This window comes from Pyrus communis, chromosome 7, assembly GCF_041283825.1.
Source record: "Pyrus communis isolate YQ-2024b chromosome 7, ASM4128382v1, whole genome shotgun sequence".
NCBI lineage: Eukaryota > Viridiplantae > Streptophyta > Magnoliopsida > Rosales > Rosaceae > Pyrus > Pyrus communis.
This window is the reverse complement of record NC_142571.1, coordinates 3,524,749-3,542,813: the sequence shown is the minus strand read 5'-3', so window position 1 is coordinate 3,542,813 and position 18,065 is coordinate 3,524,749. Positions and strand designations below refer to the sequence as shown.

At 36.2% G+C, this 18,065-nt stretch overlaps 1 protein-coding gene across 1 annotated transcript; it reads right to left on the bottom strand.

Moving 5' to 3' along the window:
• Positions 1-761: 761 nt before the first annotated feature.
• Positions 762-17,127, bottom strand: LOC137733984 (DNA gyrase subunit A, chloroplastic/mitochondrial-like). Its single transcript, XM_068473210.2, has 27 exons — positions 16,529-17,127; positions 16,305-16,374; positions 16,146-16,211; positions 15,059-15,160; positions 14,360-14,404; positions 14,176-14,274; positions 13,979-14,065; positions 13,150-13,220; positions 12,624-12,732; positions 12,461-12,523; positions 12,240-12,305; positions 11,971-12,059; positions 10,802-10,850; positions 9,545-9,631; positions 9,247-9,340; positions 7,781-7,851; positions 7,595-7,684; positions 7,185-7,310; positions 6,941-7,098; positions 4,897-4,978; positions 4,630-4,794; positions 4,441-4,542; positions 2,325-2,461; positions 1,772-1,892; positions 1,616-1,670; positions 1,428-1,527; positions 762-1,249 (listed from the first exon to the last, which is right to left on the bottom strand). Exons 1-27 carry the CDS (start codon positions 16,948-16,950, stop codon positions 1,135-1,137), a joined length of 2,841 nt encoding a protein of 946 aa, XP_068329311.2. The 5' UTR covers positions 16,951-17,127; the 3' UTR covers positions 762-1,134.
• Positions 17,128-18,065: the final 938 nt, after the last annotated feature.

The window sequence follows — 18,065 nt, the reverse complement described above, 5'->3', positions numbered from 1 at the left end:
TTATAAAATTCTACAAAAATCAAAGTGTATTTATTCTGAATTTCAAAGTAATTCATAAAACTCTACGGACTCGTTTGGATGTGCTTTTAAAATAACTGAAAGTGCTTTTAGTGAAAATATTTTTAGAATCAATCCCTAGTAAAAATGCAAGTAAATCCTGAAAGAACACTTAAAATGCTTTTGAAACTTAAAAATATTTTCTCTAAAGGCACTTTCAGTTATTTTAAAATCACATCCAAACAAACCCTATACATATTCAATTATGATTGGATTTTAAGTATTCTGAAAGATGAAATTTTAATGGATTCAAAGAGATTTTAGTGTTTGTTTCCTAGGCATTAGGAAATCTTGCCTTAAGATTTCTAATGATTTCATCCATCACAATTCAATAATCCAAGAGACTAAAGGGGTTGCATCCAATTGAAATTTTAAAGGTTTTTAAAGGAGCTATAAATCCCTGAAGTTTGATGAAGGTCTAGTGGAGTTTCATGCACGTGTAAGATTTCAAAATTTTAGGAAGAGAAGCCTGATGTTAATGCAGTATTCGACGAGGGCGCAATAATAAAAATGAAAGCGTTCCATGTAAATAGCTCTCTAACTTTAGGGCCACACGTAGTATTTCTATTCTCCAAGGTGGGCTTGGTTTTCTTAAATCCATGTCTTTGTTAATCATATTACCCTAGGGTAATATTGTCCTTTACCACTAGGGTAAAATTTGAAATCTGAAAATAGTTAAAAGGGTAGGTTAAGCAAGGACACCCTTACCAGACGACCGATATCGATATCCATTAAACATAACTATTGCAATTTAGGGGACATCACAACTGTGGAGAAACTTTGTTTAGGGTTTAGCGCTACTAATTGGTCACCCTTCCCACCAGAAACCGGTCACCAAGTTTGTTGCTTAGCTTACCTGTACTGCTGTACATACATATTAGAGCCAAAACACCGGCCAACACAAAACGATTGAACAGCGCCACAAAAACCAGCCGGAACACAACGATTGATTAGCGCCGCAAAAACCGGCCAGAACAAAACGATTGATGAGCGCCAAAACACCGGCCAAAACAAAAAAAAGGGTTGGCGCTACAAGTTGATCCTCCAATTGAGCTATTCACTTGTTAAGGTTAGCAGTTAGCCATGTACGGCAGCTTCAACTTCTACCTCCTCAGGCTCCTCGTCCGTTGCTGACATTAACGAAGCAGACTGAATCTTTCCAGCATGATCAAGCCGCATTAAAATAACTCCCCTGAAAACGTGTATATCGATATAAAATATGTGAACTGGCACAATTTCAACCACGGCCACAATAAGAGAGAACAAGGGTTTGACATTTTAACACATGCAAATCCTATTGTTCCATCATACTGGTATTTAAATCTAAATTTCAGAATATAAGGAAAGAAAATACCGAAGTTGAAGTTTACCTCGCATAGCGGGACTGTATTGAAATATCCCGCACCTTAATTCTGTTGACTGTGCCGCTTTGGCTTACTAGAACCACTTGTTCATCGCTTTCTCCATCTTCTGTTAATTTAAATTTAAGTTAAAAACAGCTCAAGAGAACACTCGTAGCCATCAGAAAATAGACTACAAAGTAATTTACAAACATCACCTGCCACAGAGAACCCGACCACAAAAACTGCTGCCAAGCGATCCTCTAAGGCAAACTAATAAAGAGCAGCGAAGAAGGAATGAGCCCAAAAGCCGAAGACAAACAACAGATAACAAAGCTTTTTCAACAAAGGATTTTATATGATCATATGCATACCTTGTACCCTATCAGACCAACCCTATTCAACCGGGAGGAGTGAAACCTGCTCAAGGGAACACGCTTTCCAAATCCACTCTCGGACACAAATAACAACCACGGGCCCTTCAGACTTCTAGTACTGTGGAAAAATTAACACAAAACATAACATTAACATATCAGATAATTCTGGTTGCACTGCCTCTAGAGAATAATTATTTCAAATAACCGACTCATGTCGAATGACTACCTCCGATTTTTTGCCAAGCAATGCCTACCCTGCATTAGGTTTATTTTATTTCTTAATCTAACTTGCCTTCAATTCCACTCATCCATCACTTCCACTTTCTAACTACAGATTGCCCAAAACTGTCAACATTCTCTCCCTTTCCATAATAAATGAGAAGCCACTCAGATTGGGTAAGTAACCCAAACATCCAGGAAAAAGCACATTTTATTACTAGGTTTTGGTCAGTCAAGCTAACCCAGCACCCCTAAAGTCAAGTATCAAGCTGATCAACAATTAGTTAATGACAAGCTAGAAACAACTCATTTTTATTGCTAAAGAAATTACGTGTCTTGGGGAGCTTCAGACACCCTCTCCAAGTCTTTCCACATGGCTGCTGGTATAATGTCCACACTAGCCATCTTATCTCCCTCTCTAAGTCTCATGGCCACTGCACCCCTAGTGTTTCTCCCTTGTGCTCGAATCTGGGACAGAACATGAAAAGATGCAAAATGGTAAGTAAAGATATCCTTCAGGGATTTTTACATCAATTATTAGATAAATTTTGTGATGAATTTTTCTATTGAATGACCACGGATTGGAGCACAGATAGTACTACCCCTGTACTAGTTCCAATGATTTGGGACTTGCAAGATGCTGGACACTACACTTAAACATAAAAGGGTACAAAAGTACAAGGGAGATACAAGATGACCCCAGGAAAAAAAAAATATAAATACGAAAGAACAAGGGAGATAAACAAACGGATAAATCATTGATCTTCCCTTCAAGAGTGTTCACATTAGACATGACGAGAAATTCCCCAGATAAAAACTCTTACAACTTCCCCAACCTCTATTTGAACTAAGCAACAGTAAAGGCACAGCCCTTGGCATCACTTGTCATTCGGTATAACGAAAAAAAGAAAGATATAAAGCTATCCATGAAGGCTATCTAGTAATTAAAACACTGATAAAACAACCAAACTCCAAATTCAACTGCTATAAACTATAAAGCTCTTTGACATAACATATGGATGACATTGATCAAAGGTAATCACAATGCAGATGCATCTACAAAAAAAACAAAAAATCATAGGGAAATTGGTTTACTTGAATCTCTTGAAAGTAGCATAAGCATGACTCACATGAAACAACTTTTAGCCAGTTTTTTTACCAGGATATCCAGAAGTAGCATAAGTATGACTCACATAAGTCTTCTAGAAACTGTTCACACAATCCTAGCATTGAAATCCTGAAATCATTTAGGTACTTTCTTTTTTGGTCAACAATTTTAAAGTATTTTCTCACTTTCAAAGTATATACAATTTTGTTAAGGACATAAAATTTCAAAATTGAACTCCACTTCTGCGGTCATTTGTATCATTGCTTTCTGTACATACAAACAAACTACAGGAGTTGATATAACAATATTGATATGTGAACAAGAAAACAAAATCAATCAAGGGTAACATTTTTTTAGAACTCTATTGGGAACCACATGTATATCCTCATATCCTGTATCTTTCTTTCTAAAAGATTATATGATATGATGAATCTTACTTAAGATTACCTATCATATCCAAACTTATTTTAATGTAGTGTAAATTAACCATATTGTTTCTACCCTTACTCGACCACCTAGGGGTGCAACTTGGATAGGAATATCCGATTCTTACCAATTCTGAGCCGAAATATTCCAAAATATTTTGTCCGATTCATACCCAAAACCGAAATACCGAAAATCTGAAACTTGCATCTATTGCATACACTTAATCATGTACATAATTGACTTTGGATTTGTAATACAACGTACTCAAATATGTAACTATTTTTTCAATTACAACTCCCTTGAATATATTAATACAAAAAATGAGAATTTGAGAACTATAAAATTTAATATTATGTGGAGAGAGCCATTAAGATGATATTTTTTTTTTTTTTTTAATCTTGGTATAGATGAAGTCATACAACTCCCATAAGTTTTGAAATTCCAAAATAATATGATTCAGAAAAATACCGGATTCGGCAAGAGTCTATGAAATTCCGAAATTCCAATTCCAATAAGATTGGAATTGGAAACATGTATTTCTTATCCGATCCAACCAAAAATCAGGCCTACAACCACCTTATATAAGTAGCAGTTTTGCATCAAAGTAAAATATAAATTAGCAGTTTTGCAAGCTCCGATTTTTGCTGTTGCAATGTGGCAATCATGTTTCATGCAAACAATGATCAGAAATAAGTCCTGGACTTAAATAAAAAAAGAAATGATCTTCTTTCAATGGTCACGAATAACTACATTGCTGCCTCATAGAGACGGAAAAAAAAAATAGTTGTAGTACTACTAGTAATTATAAAATAGTATTAACAGTTTTAGTAGTAGTTGTAAAAGTAAAAGTAAGTTATATAGGTTTGAACTGCAAATGAATGTATGAACGAGAAGGAAATTGATGTATACTTACAATACCAGAGGAACTTAAGATGACCATTCCATTCTGAGAAGCCATTGCTACAAGGTCATTGTTTGTGCAGCAACGAACCCATTTTAGTTCATCACCAGGAACCTGTCACAGAAATGATGAGCTGTGAGCCAAAAGAAAACTTTATGGATGACCAGCAATCAAGTCAAAAGCAGAAAAAAGAGAACGAACCAATTGGATTGCTATGATTCCTGTTGACCTGATTGACGAAAAAGAACTCAAAGAGACCTTCTTGATGTATCCATTCACTGTAAGCATAAGTAGAAACTGATCTCCAGCAAATTCACTCACAGGAATAACAGAAGTAATCCTTTCACCATCTGACAGTGCTAAGATCTGGCTCCAGTGTAAAAACAATGATAATCATAAGTACCTTTTAAATGAATGTCTAGAAAAGAGGGATTGATTAGTAAAAGCCAAAGGTAAAAGGTAAATTACGTGAACCAATGGCGTCCCAGCAGCTGTGCGGGTGCATTCAGGAATTTTATACGCACGACCAGAGTAAACTGTTCCTTTATCACTGCAAATAACTTTTGTAAGTCATCCATCACCAAAAATGTATCACAATTCTAATTCTGGAACCAGATAGAAAGTTCACTCATAATAAAAGTACAACAGCAAATTCTTTGATAACTTTCAATGGGCAGGCCATAGGGCATGACTCCAAGAACTAGGTTTGCAGTCTTTTAGGATTAGGAGCTCCCAAATCAAATACAACTATCTATAAAGAAAAGATTTCAGCCAAGTGACACCCTTACAAACACGAGTAAAAGCAATTAACATTACAGAATGTCAAATCTACATTATTGATTGTCCATTGATGATTTATCAATATATTTTCAACAACTTGATATTTGCTGGGGTTCGGCATAAAGTAGGCTATAATTAGTAAATGCATACAGAACAAGTTGGAAACCTTTGAAAATCATGACTGTTTTTTAACTTCTGACATCCTATATGACGACGGTGAACAATTAGATGCATAGGGGAATGTCATGATGCCCCTGATATAACCATACAAGGAACTAATCCATACTTAAAATCAAACCAGATGGGGAACTAACACAAATATAGAGTATTGTGATATGAAGTGCCAGACAATAAAAATTTGGTTAGAGGGAAATAATAAGGAGACTAGACATAGCAAAAATGAGCATATTAAAAGCGATAGAACCCAAGCTAAAAGACGTATGCATGTCTCAAAATCTGTATACAATCAGCTTTCTCAGTTCTAGCCTTCAATGTTAACTGGAAAGCTGTAGGTTGTGATTAATAATCTGTTACATGATTGACATGTTTTATGCAATATCTTGTGTGTGTAGATTTTAATCCCTCTTAGATGATCTTGTTTATCAATAGTCTCCGGTGTTATGCAAACTTATAAGATGATGCTATGCGAATATATGAACCATAAGGTAGACACGCAACACGCAAACAAAAAGAATTTAGCACGGCTCGGCGAACTTTGCATACTCCGATCTCTCTTGAGAAATCACTTGCACTATGGAGAATGACAACTCAGTTACAAGAACTTAGTGAAAACCTTATGCTAAGCCCCATAACCTTGCTTTAGATCTCTCTGCCCTTGTATTCTCTCTAATGTTCATGTGAATAAACAACTCCCAACAAGCCTATTTAGAGTACATAGACGGATGGTTACAAGCCTTACGAGTATAGGATTCCTAAATCCTTTTAGAATAGGGAAAAGTAACTTATTTCCTAATCCTAACCTGATTGGACAAAGACATTGTTGAGAAAACGATGGCTTTTGCTGGATGAAATGAGAATTGGATTCATGTAACAAGAGAAAGGTTTCCCATTCCTTGGCCGGAAAGATATGGATTACAAAGAAAACGTATTTCCCACTTCTTATGGGGAAAAACCTGTGCATATTCCTTTTTATCCTTTCCCAACACCAATTGGAAGCATAAACCTGTTTGGCCTTATTTTGACGAGCCAAATCACAACAGTGTGGGCTGTGAGCCAGTGGTTAACCGATACTTTGTACCATCAATTATGAATAATCCAGGGAATGAGATCAGTATGCAATTTAAGTATGTTTGGTGTGCATGATACTTAAGTTCCTATGCGGTGGCATTGTGGTAATGAAGAAAAATCATGCACGTGATTTGGCAAAGTATTCATGATTCCTAAGCTCCTACATGGTGGCGGTGAAGAAAATTCCAGTTGGAACAACAAAAAGGATATAGGGCCTTAGTGTCTCATCATGTTGAATGATGTGAACTAACCGTTGTGATATATAACATTGGTAATGATAAGGACAAAACTATTGGATCTAATTTTACTTCTCCAAACACCCCTTTAGCAAAGGAAGTATTATTTTTTCAACATCAACATGAAAAGCGGCAGACTGCACCACATTATGATACTAAATATACCACTTTATAAGTCCTCGAGTACATATAGAGAGTTCCAAATGTTAATCCTTCAAATCATTAGACAAAGTTAGGGAGAGAAGTACCTAAAGTATAGAACATGATCATGTGCGCGACAAACAATAAAGTCTGACATTGCATCATTTACCCTCAATTTCCCAACAGATTTACCAATGGTTCCTCTATTTTGAAGATTGAAAGTGTTAGGTTTCATCCGCTTAACATAGCCCTTTTCACTGAAGGCCTGAAAATTATATGCAAAGAAAACTTAAAGAAAGAAACAAATGGCCAAACTATAAATTCCATGAAAAAGATGATATTAGCATGTACCAAAAGCATTTCTTCATTAGGAATAACATCTATGTCATCAACGTGGCCACCATCACTGTCCTCTAGCACAGAACGCCTCGGACTGGAAAACTTGCTTTTTAACTCGTTTGCTTCTTGTTCAATCAACTAATTGAAAGAAAGAAAGAAAGAAAGAAAAAAGCATTGTAATTCAATCTGAACCATAAATCTTTCATAAATGTTTCTTTTTTTTCAGTGCAGAATGTTTCATAATAATGGGGACAAGATGAGTCCAACTGGGCCATAACCTTAGCCTAATTAGGCAGAGGTAGGGCACGGGAGGTTAGCAAATAAGAGGAAAATCAATAACATCCTAGTACCATGTGACTGGAAAATAAGTAAATGCAGATAAACCTTTTCAATACACGCAATAAATGGAATTATATTTTTACCTGTAACATGGATTTCTTGCTTGACAATAGTTGTTCTAATTTTGAAATTTGCTCCTTTAACGATTCACTTTCATTTACAAACTTTTTCCTCTGCACAATATATGAAGAACAGGATACGAAATTAAGGAGCAATGCCCCTCATTAAGCAATCAAAAAATGCATTTGAATGGCACAACTGTTATGCACCTCAAGCTGGGTAATTCTTCTTAGGCTAATATCTAATATGGCTTCAGCTTGTTTCTCAGAAAGATTGAACTCTGTATAAGAGAATACAAGAAAATATTAGTGCCTGTAACCACGCCTACTGCTGAAAAACAGCCATCACAATTAAGTAAATGATATGAAAACAAACTGAAAAAAATATTCACCGTTAGTGGGAATAAGGAAATTTGGAAACCAGCTAGGGTGTAAGTTGACATATATTGTAGTTAGACACATATATGGCTTCATGAATTATTGGGCACTTTTAAAACTAGCGCATCCAACCCAAAATCAATTGGCAATGGACTGAGACTCAGGATTTTGTGGCTTCAGCTTGGGAAGCAGATTTTACCCACTGTTGATTAAGCTAAGATATCCATTTGAGAAAAATGAAAGAACATATAAGGTTATGGACCAAATACGGATTAAAAAGTTCACATCCCAGAGATGATAGAACTCCAAATATCAAAGAAAATAAATGCCAAACCCCAGACATCAAGGAAACGTGAAATAAAAAAATTGAAAAACATGATTAGATTAACTGTTACTGAATTGGAATTTTAGCCTATTTCAGAAAATGTCTTGCTAAGTGAGGCACAAAATGAAACCTTACCCCTAAAAACCAAGTTAGACAAAAATAAAAGCTCACTGAAAGGTTATGACTGGTTAAATTGGTCCATAACTTTTGTTGCACTAAACCCCAAGTAAGTGCCAAAAAATTATCATCTTAGCAAAGGTAAGTCTCACCACATAAGGAAGAAAACATGAACACCGCAAAAATTATATATCCAAAAAACAGAGTTGTATTAAAAGCGTAAGGTTTGGGCGAGGCATACGAGGGATAGCCCGGCCTAGGCGTGAGGCATGAGGCGTGAGGCGACCTAAATTTTTTAATATATTATATACACAGCGTACACATATATTATATTAAAAAAAATAAAAAATACAAAATAAAAATAAAAATAAAAATAAAAGAAGAAGAAGATTATGAATCAATAATCACCCTAAGCACACACATATATATACATATATTATATTATATGTATCACAATGAGCACACACATAACAATGCAAGCAGACAACACACACATCCATTATATAAAAAATAAAAATAAAAATATAAAGGCAAAGAGACGATAGTGCAAGGAAGAGGTATGAGGCAATTAAAACCCTACCCAAAATTTGCGTTTGGGAGTTAAAAAAATAAAAAAATAAAAAAAACCCTGAGCTCGCCTTCCACCACCTAGGCCGCTCTGGCGACGTCTTACGCCCACCCCCTCAAAACAGAGGCTGCAACCCTCACCCAGCCTCAGAGGGTGCCTAGGCACGCCCTGAGGCGAGCCTTTTAAAACATTGACAATGACGGAATATCATGTCTCAGTTCTTTTCAAGCATGACTTATCTACTTCAGTTGAAGATAAGAGAAAACCCAAAAACATAGGGGAACTTACCAGTCCTTAAACCAGCTGATGCAATTGCATTGCTTGAAGCTTCCCTTAGTATACGAATTACCGCATCCAAATTATCAAGGCCCACAACAATGCCCTATGTCAACAAGAACATACATATGAACGATGACACACAAGTGCATAAAGACAAGCTAGAATAATATGAATGAAGTCTTCTCCAAGTTCTCACTTGTGGTTTAAAGCACACATCCAACCACATACATGGATGTCCAAAAATCCCATTATAATCATTACAACTTAAGAATAAAATTCATTAGAATTAGGAAAAAGAGTAGTGTACCTCAACAATATGTCTTCTGTCCTGTGCTTGTGAAAGTTTGAACTTAGCACGTCTCTCAACAACAGAGCATCTGAAGTCTAAGAATGCCTGTCAACATTTAATAAACAAAGTAATATTAAGCACAGCCTTAACATTTAAGAAATTGAGAACCTTGCATCAGGACAAGTACCAATATCTTAATGCTAGAATATGATACTCTCTATAAGACAATGATTGAAAATAGATTAATCATCAATACTTAGGAGTGATGAGCCAAATTCGGATTGATGAACCAAATATCAACCATTAGTTGCATGCTTTAGAACCAAAAAATGAATAAAGGTAAATGAAAAACAGTAACAGGATAGGTTTGAGTTAAGAAAATCTATCCAAGCAGTTACATAAAATATTTGCAAAATCATTATCTATCAAATGATTCAAATCAGACTAGACTTCCCAATGACTGCTGTGCTGACTAGACTTATAATAGGAGCACGGGAACTAAATGGCGAATAACTTGAACAACCAGCAGCCTCAAGAATCTGAACTACCCAACCCATACAAGTGAAATATTTCTGAATTTTGAGAATGTTTGCTGTTAATGTAAGTATAATTTGTCGAGGGACCAGCCCACCTACTATGTATTGGATTCAATTACAATGTGTATGGAGTTTACATATAAGGAATAGGAATTTGAATCACTTTGATTATTGAGTTACCAGTGTTTACTAAAATATGGTTAAGGGGATCATTTTCACTCCTTAATTTCCCTTACATGTACTTACACGCAAGGAATCAGAAAAGTGCAAACCTTTCCTTAAAATCCATAATCAAATACCTAAACATAAGGAATTAGATCAACTAGGAAGGACTGGTTGATCTGATTCCCCTTCCTTACTTTTCTATTTTTAAGCTCTCCTATTGGTTCATTTTTCCATTTCCGTTAAGTAAGCATGCCCTCAGTGTAAAACCATGAAACCGAAATAAATTCAACTATCAAGTATCCATTAATGAAGCAACATACGCCCCTATTTTAAAGAACAACATCACCCAATTAGCATTAATGAATTCTTAAGGAGAAAAAGGAATCAACATTTTCTTAAAAGAATTTACCACAATAAACCAAACCAACAGTCAGGTTTTCAAAGAGAAATTTTGAAGAAAACTTTTGTTTAAGCATTCTATTTTCTATGATAATATATAATTAATATTATATGAATGAGTGAGAAAATGGAACAATGCTTGGGCATGCATACTATAAAGTCCAAACATAGGTACCTGCAGCAATTCCTTTAGACCCATCTGCTTAGGTTGCCCATTATGAATACTGTGAATAGTAAAAAATACTAAATGAAAATCCAAGTAATGTGATGAATCATGTGCGCTGGAAAGTTTAATCAAGAAAATACAATGTAATTTTCATAAGGAGAAAACCAAAGTTCAGGAACATCAGAATCATTTAGAAGGAAGAAATTCAGCCCATCGAATTGTTTATTAATATATTGTGTGACAATGCAATAAAGGCTACATTGGACACTTCGCCAGTTTGGTTCTAAACAACTTCCCAATGATACAAGAATAGAAGATGTCAGGTCCAAAGATATGGCATTGATTATTTTTCATATCGAAAATATTTGACAATATTTCGCTGATATTCCTGCTTTATAATGAAGAACTAATGGCAGATTACAGCCATCTGATGCATGCAAGCATGGTCGACAAGTGTTCCACAACTTCACAGATTTAACTACCTTGTGCTTGTCTGATTTTATCTCCCAAAACCTGCTTCAATCTCAAACTTAATGGCCAAAACGCATTACTATGGATTGAACCTTTCTCATTTTGCAAAAAGACAAATATTTAGTTGGTTGTTGCATTTATCACCCCATCCTTGTGACATTACAAAAGCTTTCATTAAATTTGCCTCCAAGATATCCCAAGTCCCAACAACGTTGAAACAAATACAATGAGAACCCAAAGGCCCTAGGCCTTGAAGTGATGGCTTTGTGTTTAAACCACTACAGCATTTAAGATATTTGTTTTACAGGTTTTGACTGAAATAACTTAATCCAACAACAATAGACTAATTTCATTTTTGTTATGAAATTAGTGTACAAATAGGAGTTCCAATGTTCCTTAAAGTCATAAAATTTGAGTAAAAATCATCGCTTTCAAGAAAAAAAAAATCAAGTTTCAATTTTAGCTCAAAAAAATTGCTAGAGCTGTAAAGCAAAAAAAGGGAACTGTTGTTGGCACTCCAAAATCTCATTTTGCACTCCAAATTTTCAATTATTCGAAAGAAAAATACATTGTGAGGAGTGTAGAATGAGATTTTTGGAGTGCTAATAACAGTTCCTGAAAAAAATTCTATACACCAGTCAAGAACCAAGAGCCAGAAATTTAACTCTCTACCTACATTCATAGTTATTGAGAAAGAAACTACTCACCCCACCATGTTACAACTAAAACTGCATTGAAGAGATGTGAGGCGGTAGAGATTATTTAAAACAATTGAGGGGTCGGATCCTCGCTTGAGCTGAAAAGAAGGATGCGAACAGATCATTATCAATTGCAGAATAATTTTTTAGTATTTGACAAGAACTGCAGAACCATTTTGCAAACTAAATTTCCCTAAGCATGTGAGTTCTTAAGCATGTTTGTATTTAAAAGCTACAAGCTACACAGAGTAGCACACGGCATAAAACTAATTTCGTACCTCAATAACTACACGCATTCCAGAACGATCACTTTCGTCCCTAATATCACTTATGCCTTCTAAAATCTGAAGGGAGAAAAAGAAAAAAATAATTAAAGAAAGGGCAAACAAGAAAAGAAATAAAAAGGCGATAAGAGTTAACAACAATGTATGACCTTTTTACTTTAAGTGAAGAATTCAGCACTTTTTAAATGATCGTTTGCTACTTGCAAGAATGTCACCTTATTTTCCACAAGTTCCGCTATCTTCTCCACAAGAGCTGCTTTGTTGGTTTGGTAAGGGATCTGATTTATTCGCAGAGCACAATCAATAAAACAAGTAACTCTTTGATGAAAACTAAGACTGCATATTTAGTGCAAACTATAAAATGACCAAGATAGTTACCTCTTTTATAATAACTGCATTTCTCTTTGTTTTAGAATCAAGCAATTCAACATCAGTTTTCCCTCTTACAACAATACGTCCTTTTCCGGTTCGATATGCGTCTAAGATTCTTCAACAAATAAGCATATATCCAAAAATTAATGAATGCATAACGAAGCAGCCAGCTAAGAAAAATGGATAATTATGCGACCATGGCATTCCTATATTTCTCTCATAAACTTATTTGATATCTTCAATCACAGTAGGTACACTATTCTTCTCTATGTTATTCAGAAAATGTAATAAAACTGTCTGTATACAAACTACAAACATAGCAATATAGCCCCATGAAAATGGGAGCAAGTGTGTAACATAAGGCATATCCCCACTTCCCATCAAACTATTCAAACGAAAGCGTTGAAAATGATAAGAACTAATAAAAACCAAGGAAAGAGCTATTAAAAGGAGGATGCTATCCGTATTTCATCAGAGCATATTACAATAGACCATGTTTCTAATTGCAAATTATTAACCAGTTCCCACTTACCCAAGGTTGCCCATGATCAGTCCTCCAGTTGGAAAATCGGGTCCTGGCATGTATTCTAGTAATTCTTGCAACTACCACAGGGAAAACAAAATGTCAAAAATTCAAAAGCCAAAATGAAAGGGAGAATAAAGAAACCACTAAAACAAAATAGAATTAGTGGAAATAAAAGTTCTCTTTAGTTAAATCGAGGGTTCAGAATATGCCCAATGAAACCTCTTACTTCAATGAAGAAAAGTGACAGCAATGCTATAGTCATGCTTAAACATTAATGTGTATGGCACAATAATTGAGATGCTTTAATATCATAGTTTCAAATCATCCTAATAAATGGCTCAACTTCAAGAGCAATTCGAAAGATATCAAAGCCCATTATAGCCCATAGTTATATTCGTAATTGCTGCATTTCTACAAATCAAAAGAAGTACTTTTGAATGGAGAATAGGTTAAAAGTTTGTTTGACAGAACAAGGGTTCCTGCACCGATATAGGATGAAAGTATATCCATCAACCTTGTCAGTGGAATGGAAGTGCGTGAGGAAAAGATGGAAACAATAATGTCGCTGGAGATAAAAGAAGAGAAGGTCGAGCTCTGTTACAGTTGGGTTTGTTAACGGACTCAATTTTGTTATTTACAATGAAAGTCTTTTCCCAAACAACACATTGTGATAGTCATTTGATGGATACAGCACATTTTTATAAGTATCAACATGCACTATGAACCAATTGAAAACTTAAAGTACAACAGAACTTCTATTTTCCAAAGGAATAACTGTAATATACCTAAACATAAACATGAAAAAGAAAAGAGAAAAGAAAATTTCACCACTTACCGTGGCTTCTGGATTGTGAATTAACACGCTAAGAACATCTACCAATTCCCCAAGATTATGCGGAGGAATGTTTGTTGCCATGCCGACCTGAAAATAGATTTACCAATGCGAATATAGAATTACTGAAGAAGAACAAGAACATAACAGAGGCAGCAGCTTTGGATCATGAAGGACAATGAAATCTTAAAAAAAATTACCGCAATCCCAGAAGCACCATTCAGTAATAAAGTTGGAAGTCGAGCAGGTAAAACTGATGGCTCTTTTTGTGAATTATCAAAATTTGGAGTAAAATCAACCTGCATCACGTTATTCACATTGTGCACAAACATATTAATGATGCAAGTATATTAGCTGTTCGACTAGATAATGAATGGCTCTGACCGTATTTTGATCTAAATCTGCCAACAGCATTGCTTCTGTCAGTGCCTGCAAAAATAAACCATATTAATGATTATTGCTAAAGATGAATACATTCCTTACAAATGCAAAGCCTATAGGAGAAAGGGGACTGACTGATTGAACGAGTAATGCACCCTAAATATCTGCATGCCTACTACAATATCATGTCATAACTTTAATGGTTATTGGTAACAGATTTTTTAGGGCCTGAATAATGACTTTTAATAAAGTGTATTACTGATGATGGAAACTATTCATGATGACACATTTACTTGGACAACCAGCTATGTGGCAAGAGAGGTGGTCATGGAAAAAGCAAAAATAAAAAAAGGAAATGCTTCTGAATAATGGTTCACAGACTGCTTGGATATGTATCCAGACTCCAGCAAAATGCAACGTGTTCACACTCTGCCACAATCCAACGGAAACACTCTGGATCAAGATCTTTTACCTTTTCAAACACTTAAAAATTATCACAGCATTCTTATACATGCATAATCAGGGGGGGGGGGGGGGGGGGGGGGGGGGGGGTGGGAGAGAGAGAGAGAGAGAGAGAGGTTGACCAATTGCTGAAGTTAACATGTATGATAAAGATCTTAATATTCCTTCCAATATCATAAATATAAGAATAGCCAGTAAGAACCAATATGGTTTCAAGGTAACTACAGCATATGGACATACTTCCAATCTGCATTCCGTGTAACGCATGGCAGCTGCAGGATCAGCATCAATAGAACCAAAATTCCCATGCCCTTGGATTAGTGGGAATCGTAAGGAGAAATCCTGGAAAATTATTATTCAAGGAAATCAGAACGCTTAATTTAGCTAATTACAGTTTGATCACATCAGAATTCAGCAAAGAAAAAGAAAACTAAAAAGAAAAATCAGTATACTCCAGAAGCTGGAATTTCCGGAAACGAGGTTTCCTTAAGCAATGGCATTTTATTGTAATGACATTAAGGGGACATTCCCAAGTGTACTAGCATACAGAAATTAATATACATAAAGAGAGAAAATCAAAAGATGCAGCAAAGGATGGTGTAGCCTTTCTTGTACATTCAAAAAGTTATCAATGACGCTGAGCTTCTGTTCTCCAAATTGATTATTCTACCGTCAAAATCTATTTTTCTTTCAAGCCATAAATACCAAAGATGTGCGAGTTTGTTGGTAAGAAAAAAAAATTCATAAGAAATCCACCAAGAGCAGAAGGAAAAATAACCCACAGAGCTACATCTGTATGAAGAAATTAAGATTGAACAAGGCACCGCACCCTTCCAATTTAGTGTAAATGGCCAACAGGGGAAAAAACTCTATTAAAAAACAAAATAACATATACTGGACAGGTTATCCACCAAAACAACACGTCAACATAACCTGAACAGCAAAGGAAACATTACACTTTCTCTCATAATCGGAACAAAAAACTACAAATTGCAAGCCTGATTTCCATTCAATTACATAATAAAATAACGTAGAACAAAACTCAATGACACAGAAGCCAAAAGTGAGTACCAAAATCTGACTTTTTTCCCAATAACACCTCAACCCCAACTTCACTATAATTCTCCAAATCCTCTTTTCCATCAAACGTTGAGCAAAGTTGTTTCTCAATATATATTGTGATTACACTTTTCAATAAACTTACAATGTCATCCAGAAAGAAATATTTAAAAAAAAAAAAACAAGACAGGCACACAAGGAAACCCAAAATGAAGAAAGAACATATTCAAACGTTTCGGAACATATTCAAACGATTCAATACACTTACCTGAGCCATTCGCACCAACGAATCATACACAGCAGTGTCTCCATGGGGATGGAATTTTCCTAGAACCTGCATTAAAGTGTCACGATATATGTTAAGCGTAAATGTAAAGATACCGGGCTTCAAATAAAAGAAACAAAAAGGTCTCGGAATATCAATAACCTCTCCAACAACTCTAGCACATTTCTTGAACGGTTTCCGTGACACAATCCCCAATTCGTGCATTGCATACCTGTAGTTTGAGAGAAATGCAGAATATGAAGCATCAATCTGAGTCTCTGACTAATAATTAGTTAAGATGCCAAAAATTACTAGGGTTATTAATCATTTCCTTTCCCTACAACTTCTCTCAGAAACCAGACAATGTATAATCAAACAACACTTACAAAATCCGGCGGTGCACGGGCTTCAAACCATCACGAACATCGGGCAGGGCGCGGCCGAGCAGGACAGACATAGCGTAGGCCATGTAGGCTTCAGTGGCCTCCTTGTGGAGCTCAACACGGACAATCCTTTCGCTATTCTCGCCTGTGTCCTTGACCAGCACACTCCCGTTCCCATCTTGCCCCTCGTGGGGGTCCTCCTTTTGGGGTTCGTCAAGGAGCGTCGCTTTAATTGGGCGGACGCGGGTCCTGGGGCGGGAGGATGATGCTGAAAGGAAGCGGAGCTCCGAGAGGTTGTGGCGGAGACCGGAGAGTCGGGTCGGGTTGAGCGGGGCGGCGAGGCGGTAGCGGAGGATGGAGGAAGACAAGCGGAGACCGGAAGCTAGGGCCATGGTAGGGGGGTGGAGGGAGACTGAGGGCTTCATAGAGATAGGGCAGAAAGCGCCATTTGGGTTTTGGGGGTTTTAGACTCTAATCTAAAACCCTGGCTTTGCGAATTGCTTTTGGCATTTCGAGGTTCTTGCGCGCCAAGATGGATGGTGTTTCGATTGGGATGCATGCACGTGACTTTCTAGCCGGAAAAGTTTTAGGTTAATACGTACATTTTCTTCCTTGGTAACATAACCGTAGATTAAGATGAGCATGGGGTGGATTAGTCGAGTTAGATCTCAACTCGTTGGCCAACTCAATAGGCTCGAGTTGGCTTTGATGAAATTCATTTTCAATCAAGAAAATAGACAAACTAACCCACCGTAATCATTCTTAAGCTAATTGGGTCGAGTGAGTTCAACTATGGGTGGGCATCGGATGACTCGGCTCAGTTTCGACCCAAAACTAGTGGCCTACCCAATATCCTCGGTTTTAAATTATTTCAAACCATTTTCGTCCAGACAATGGACAGACCAATCCACCCAATTCCTTCTCGATTGGGTTGGGGGTGAATTTAACGGGTTAAGTTTCTAGATGCAGTGCATTTTATGAATGAATTTAACGGGTTGGATTTTAAAAGGGAGGAAAGATGCAATGATGTTTGTGGGCCAATTAAATTTAGACATGTATGCAACGTAACTATGAACTATATTACATTGGTGGGTTGGTCTCCGTCTGTGGGATTTTTCAAACTGTCCATCAACCAATTCATATGCGGGTGCCCGGCCCACAACCCATTATTCATCTTTTGAAATTATAATCGACCCAAACTCATCCATTTTAATTGAGGTGATCGGTTTGGACGGTTGATCTATAAAAGTACCCATGGGTCGTGATTTGGGTCAGATAACCCGATAATCTTTTTCATTTTATTTTTGTGAAAACTTGGGAATATTTAGGGGATTTGTAGAATCATCATAATGCCCCTTCCCCTAATGTTTTCAACTTCTTTGTTCAAACTCGAAATCATGGGATATATATCTATTTAATTAGTTGAAAATCATAATCAAAAGGTCAATAATATTTTTCAATCCTACAAAATCAACTACAATCCTATTTAGGTCAAACCAACTATAATCTGGTTGTTGATGGCATTTTTGTACCTTAATTA

Coding starts and splice junctions, on each gene's coding strand:
- LOC137733984 (XM_068473210.2), bottom strand. CDS start 16,950: ATGAAGCCCTCAGTCTCCCTCCACCCCCCTACCATGGCCCTAGCTTCC. Junction 13,221..13,978: donor TTCACAATCCAGAAGCCACG/GTAAGTGGTGAA, acceptor TCCCTGTGGTAG/TTGCAAGAATTACTAGAATA. Junction 1,250..1,427: donor ATACAGTCCCGCTATGCGAG/GTAAACTTCAAC, acceptor ACACGTTTTCAG/GGGAGTTATTTTAATGCGGC.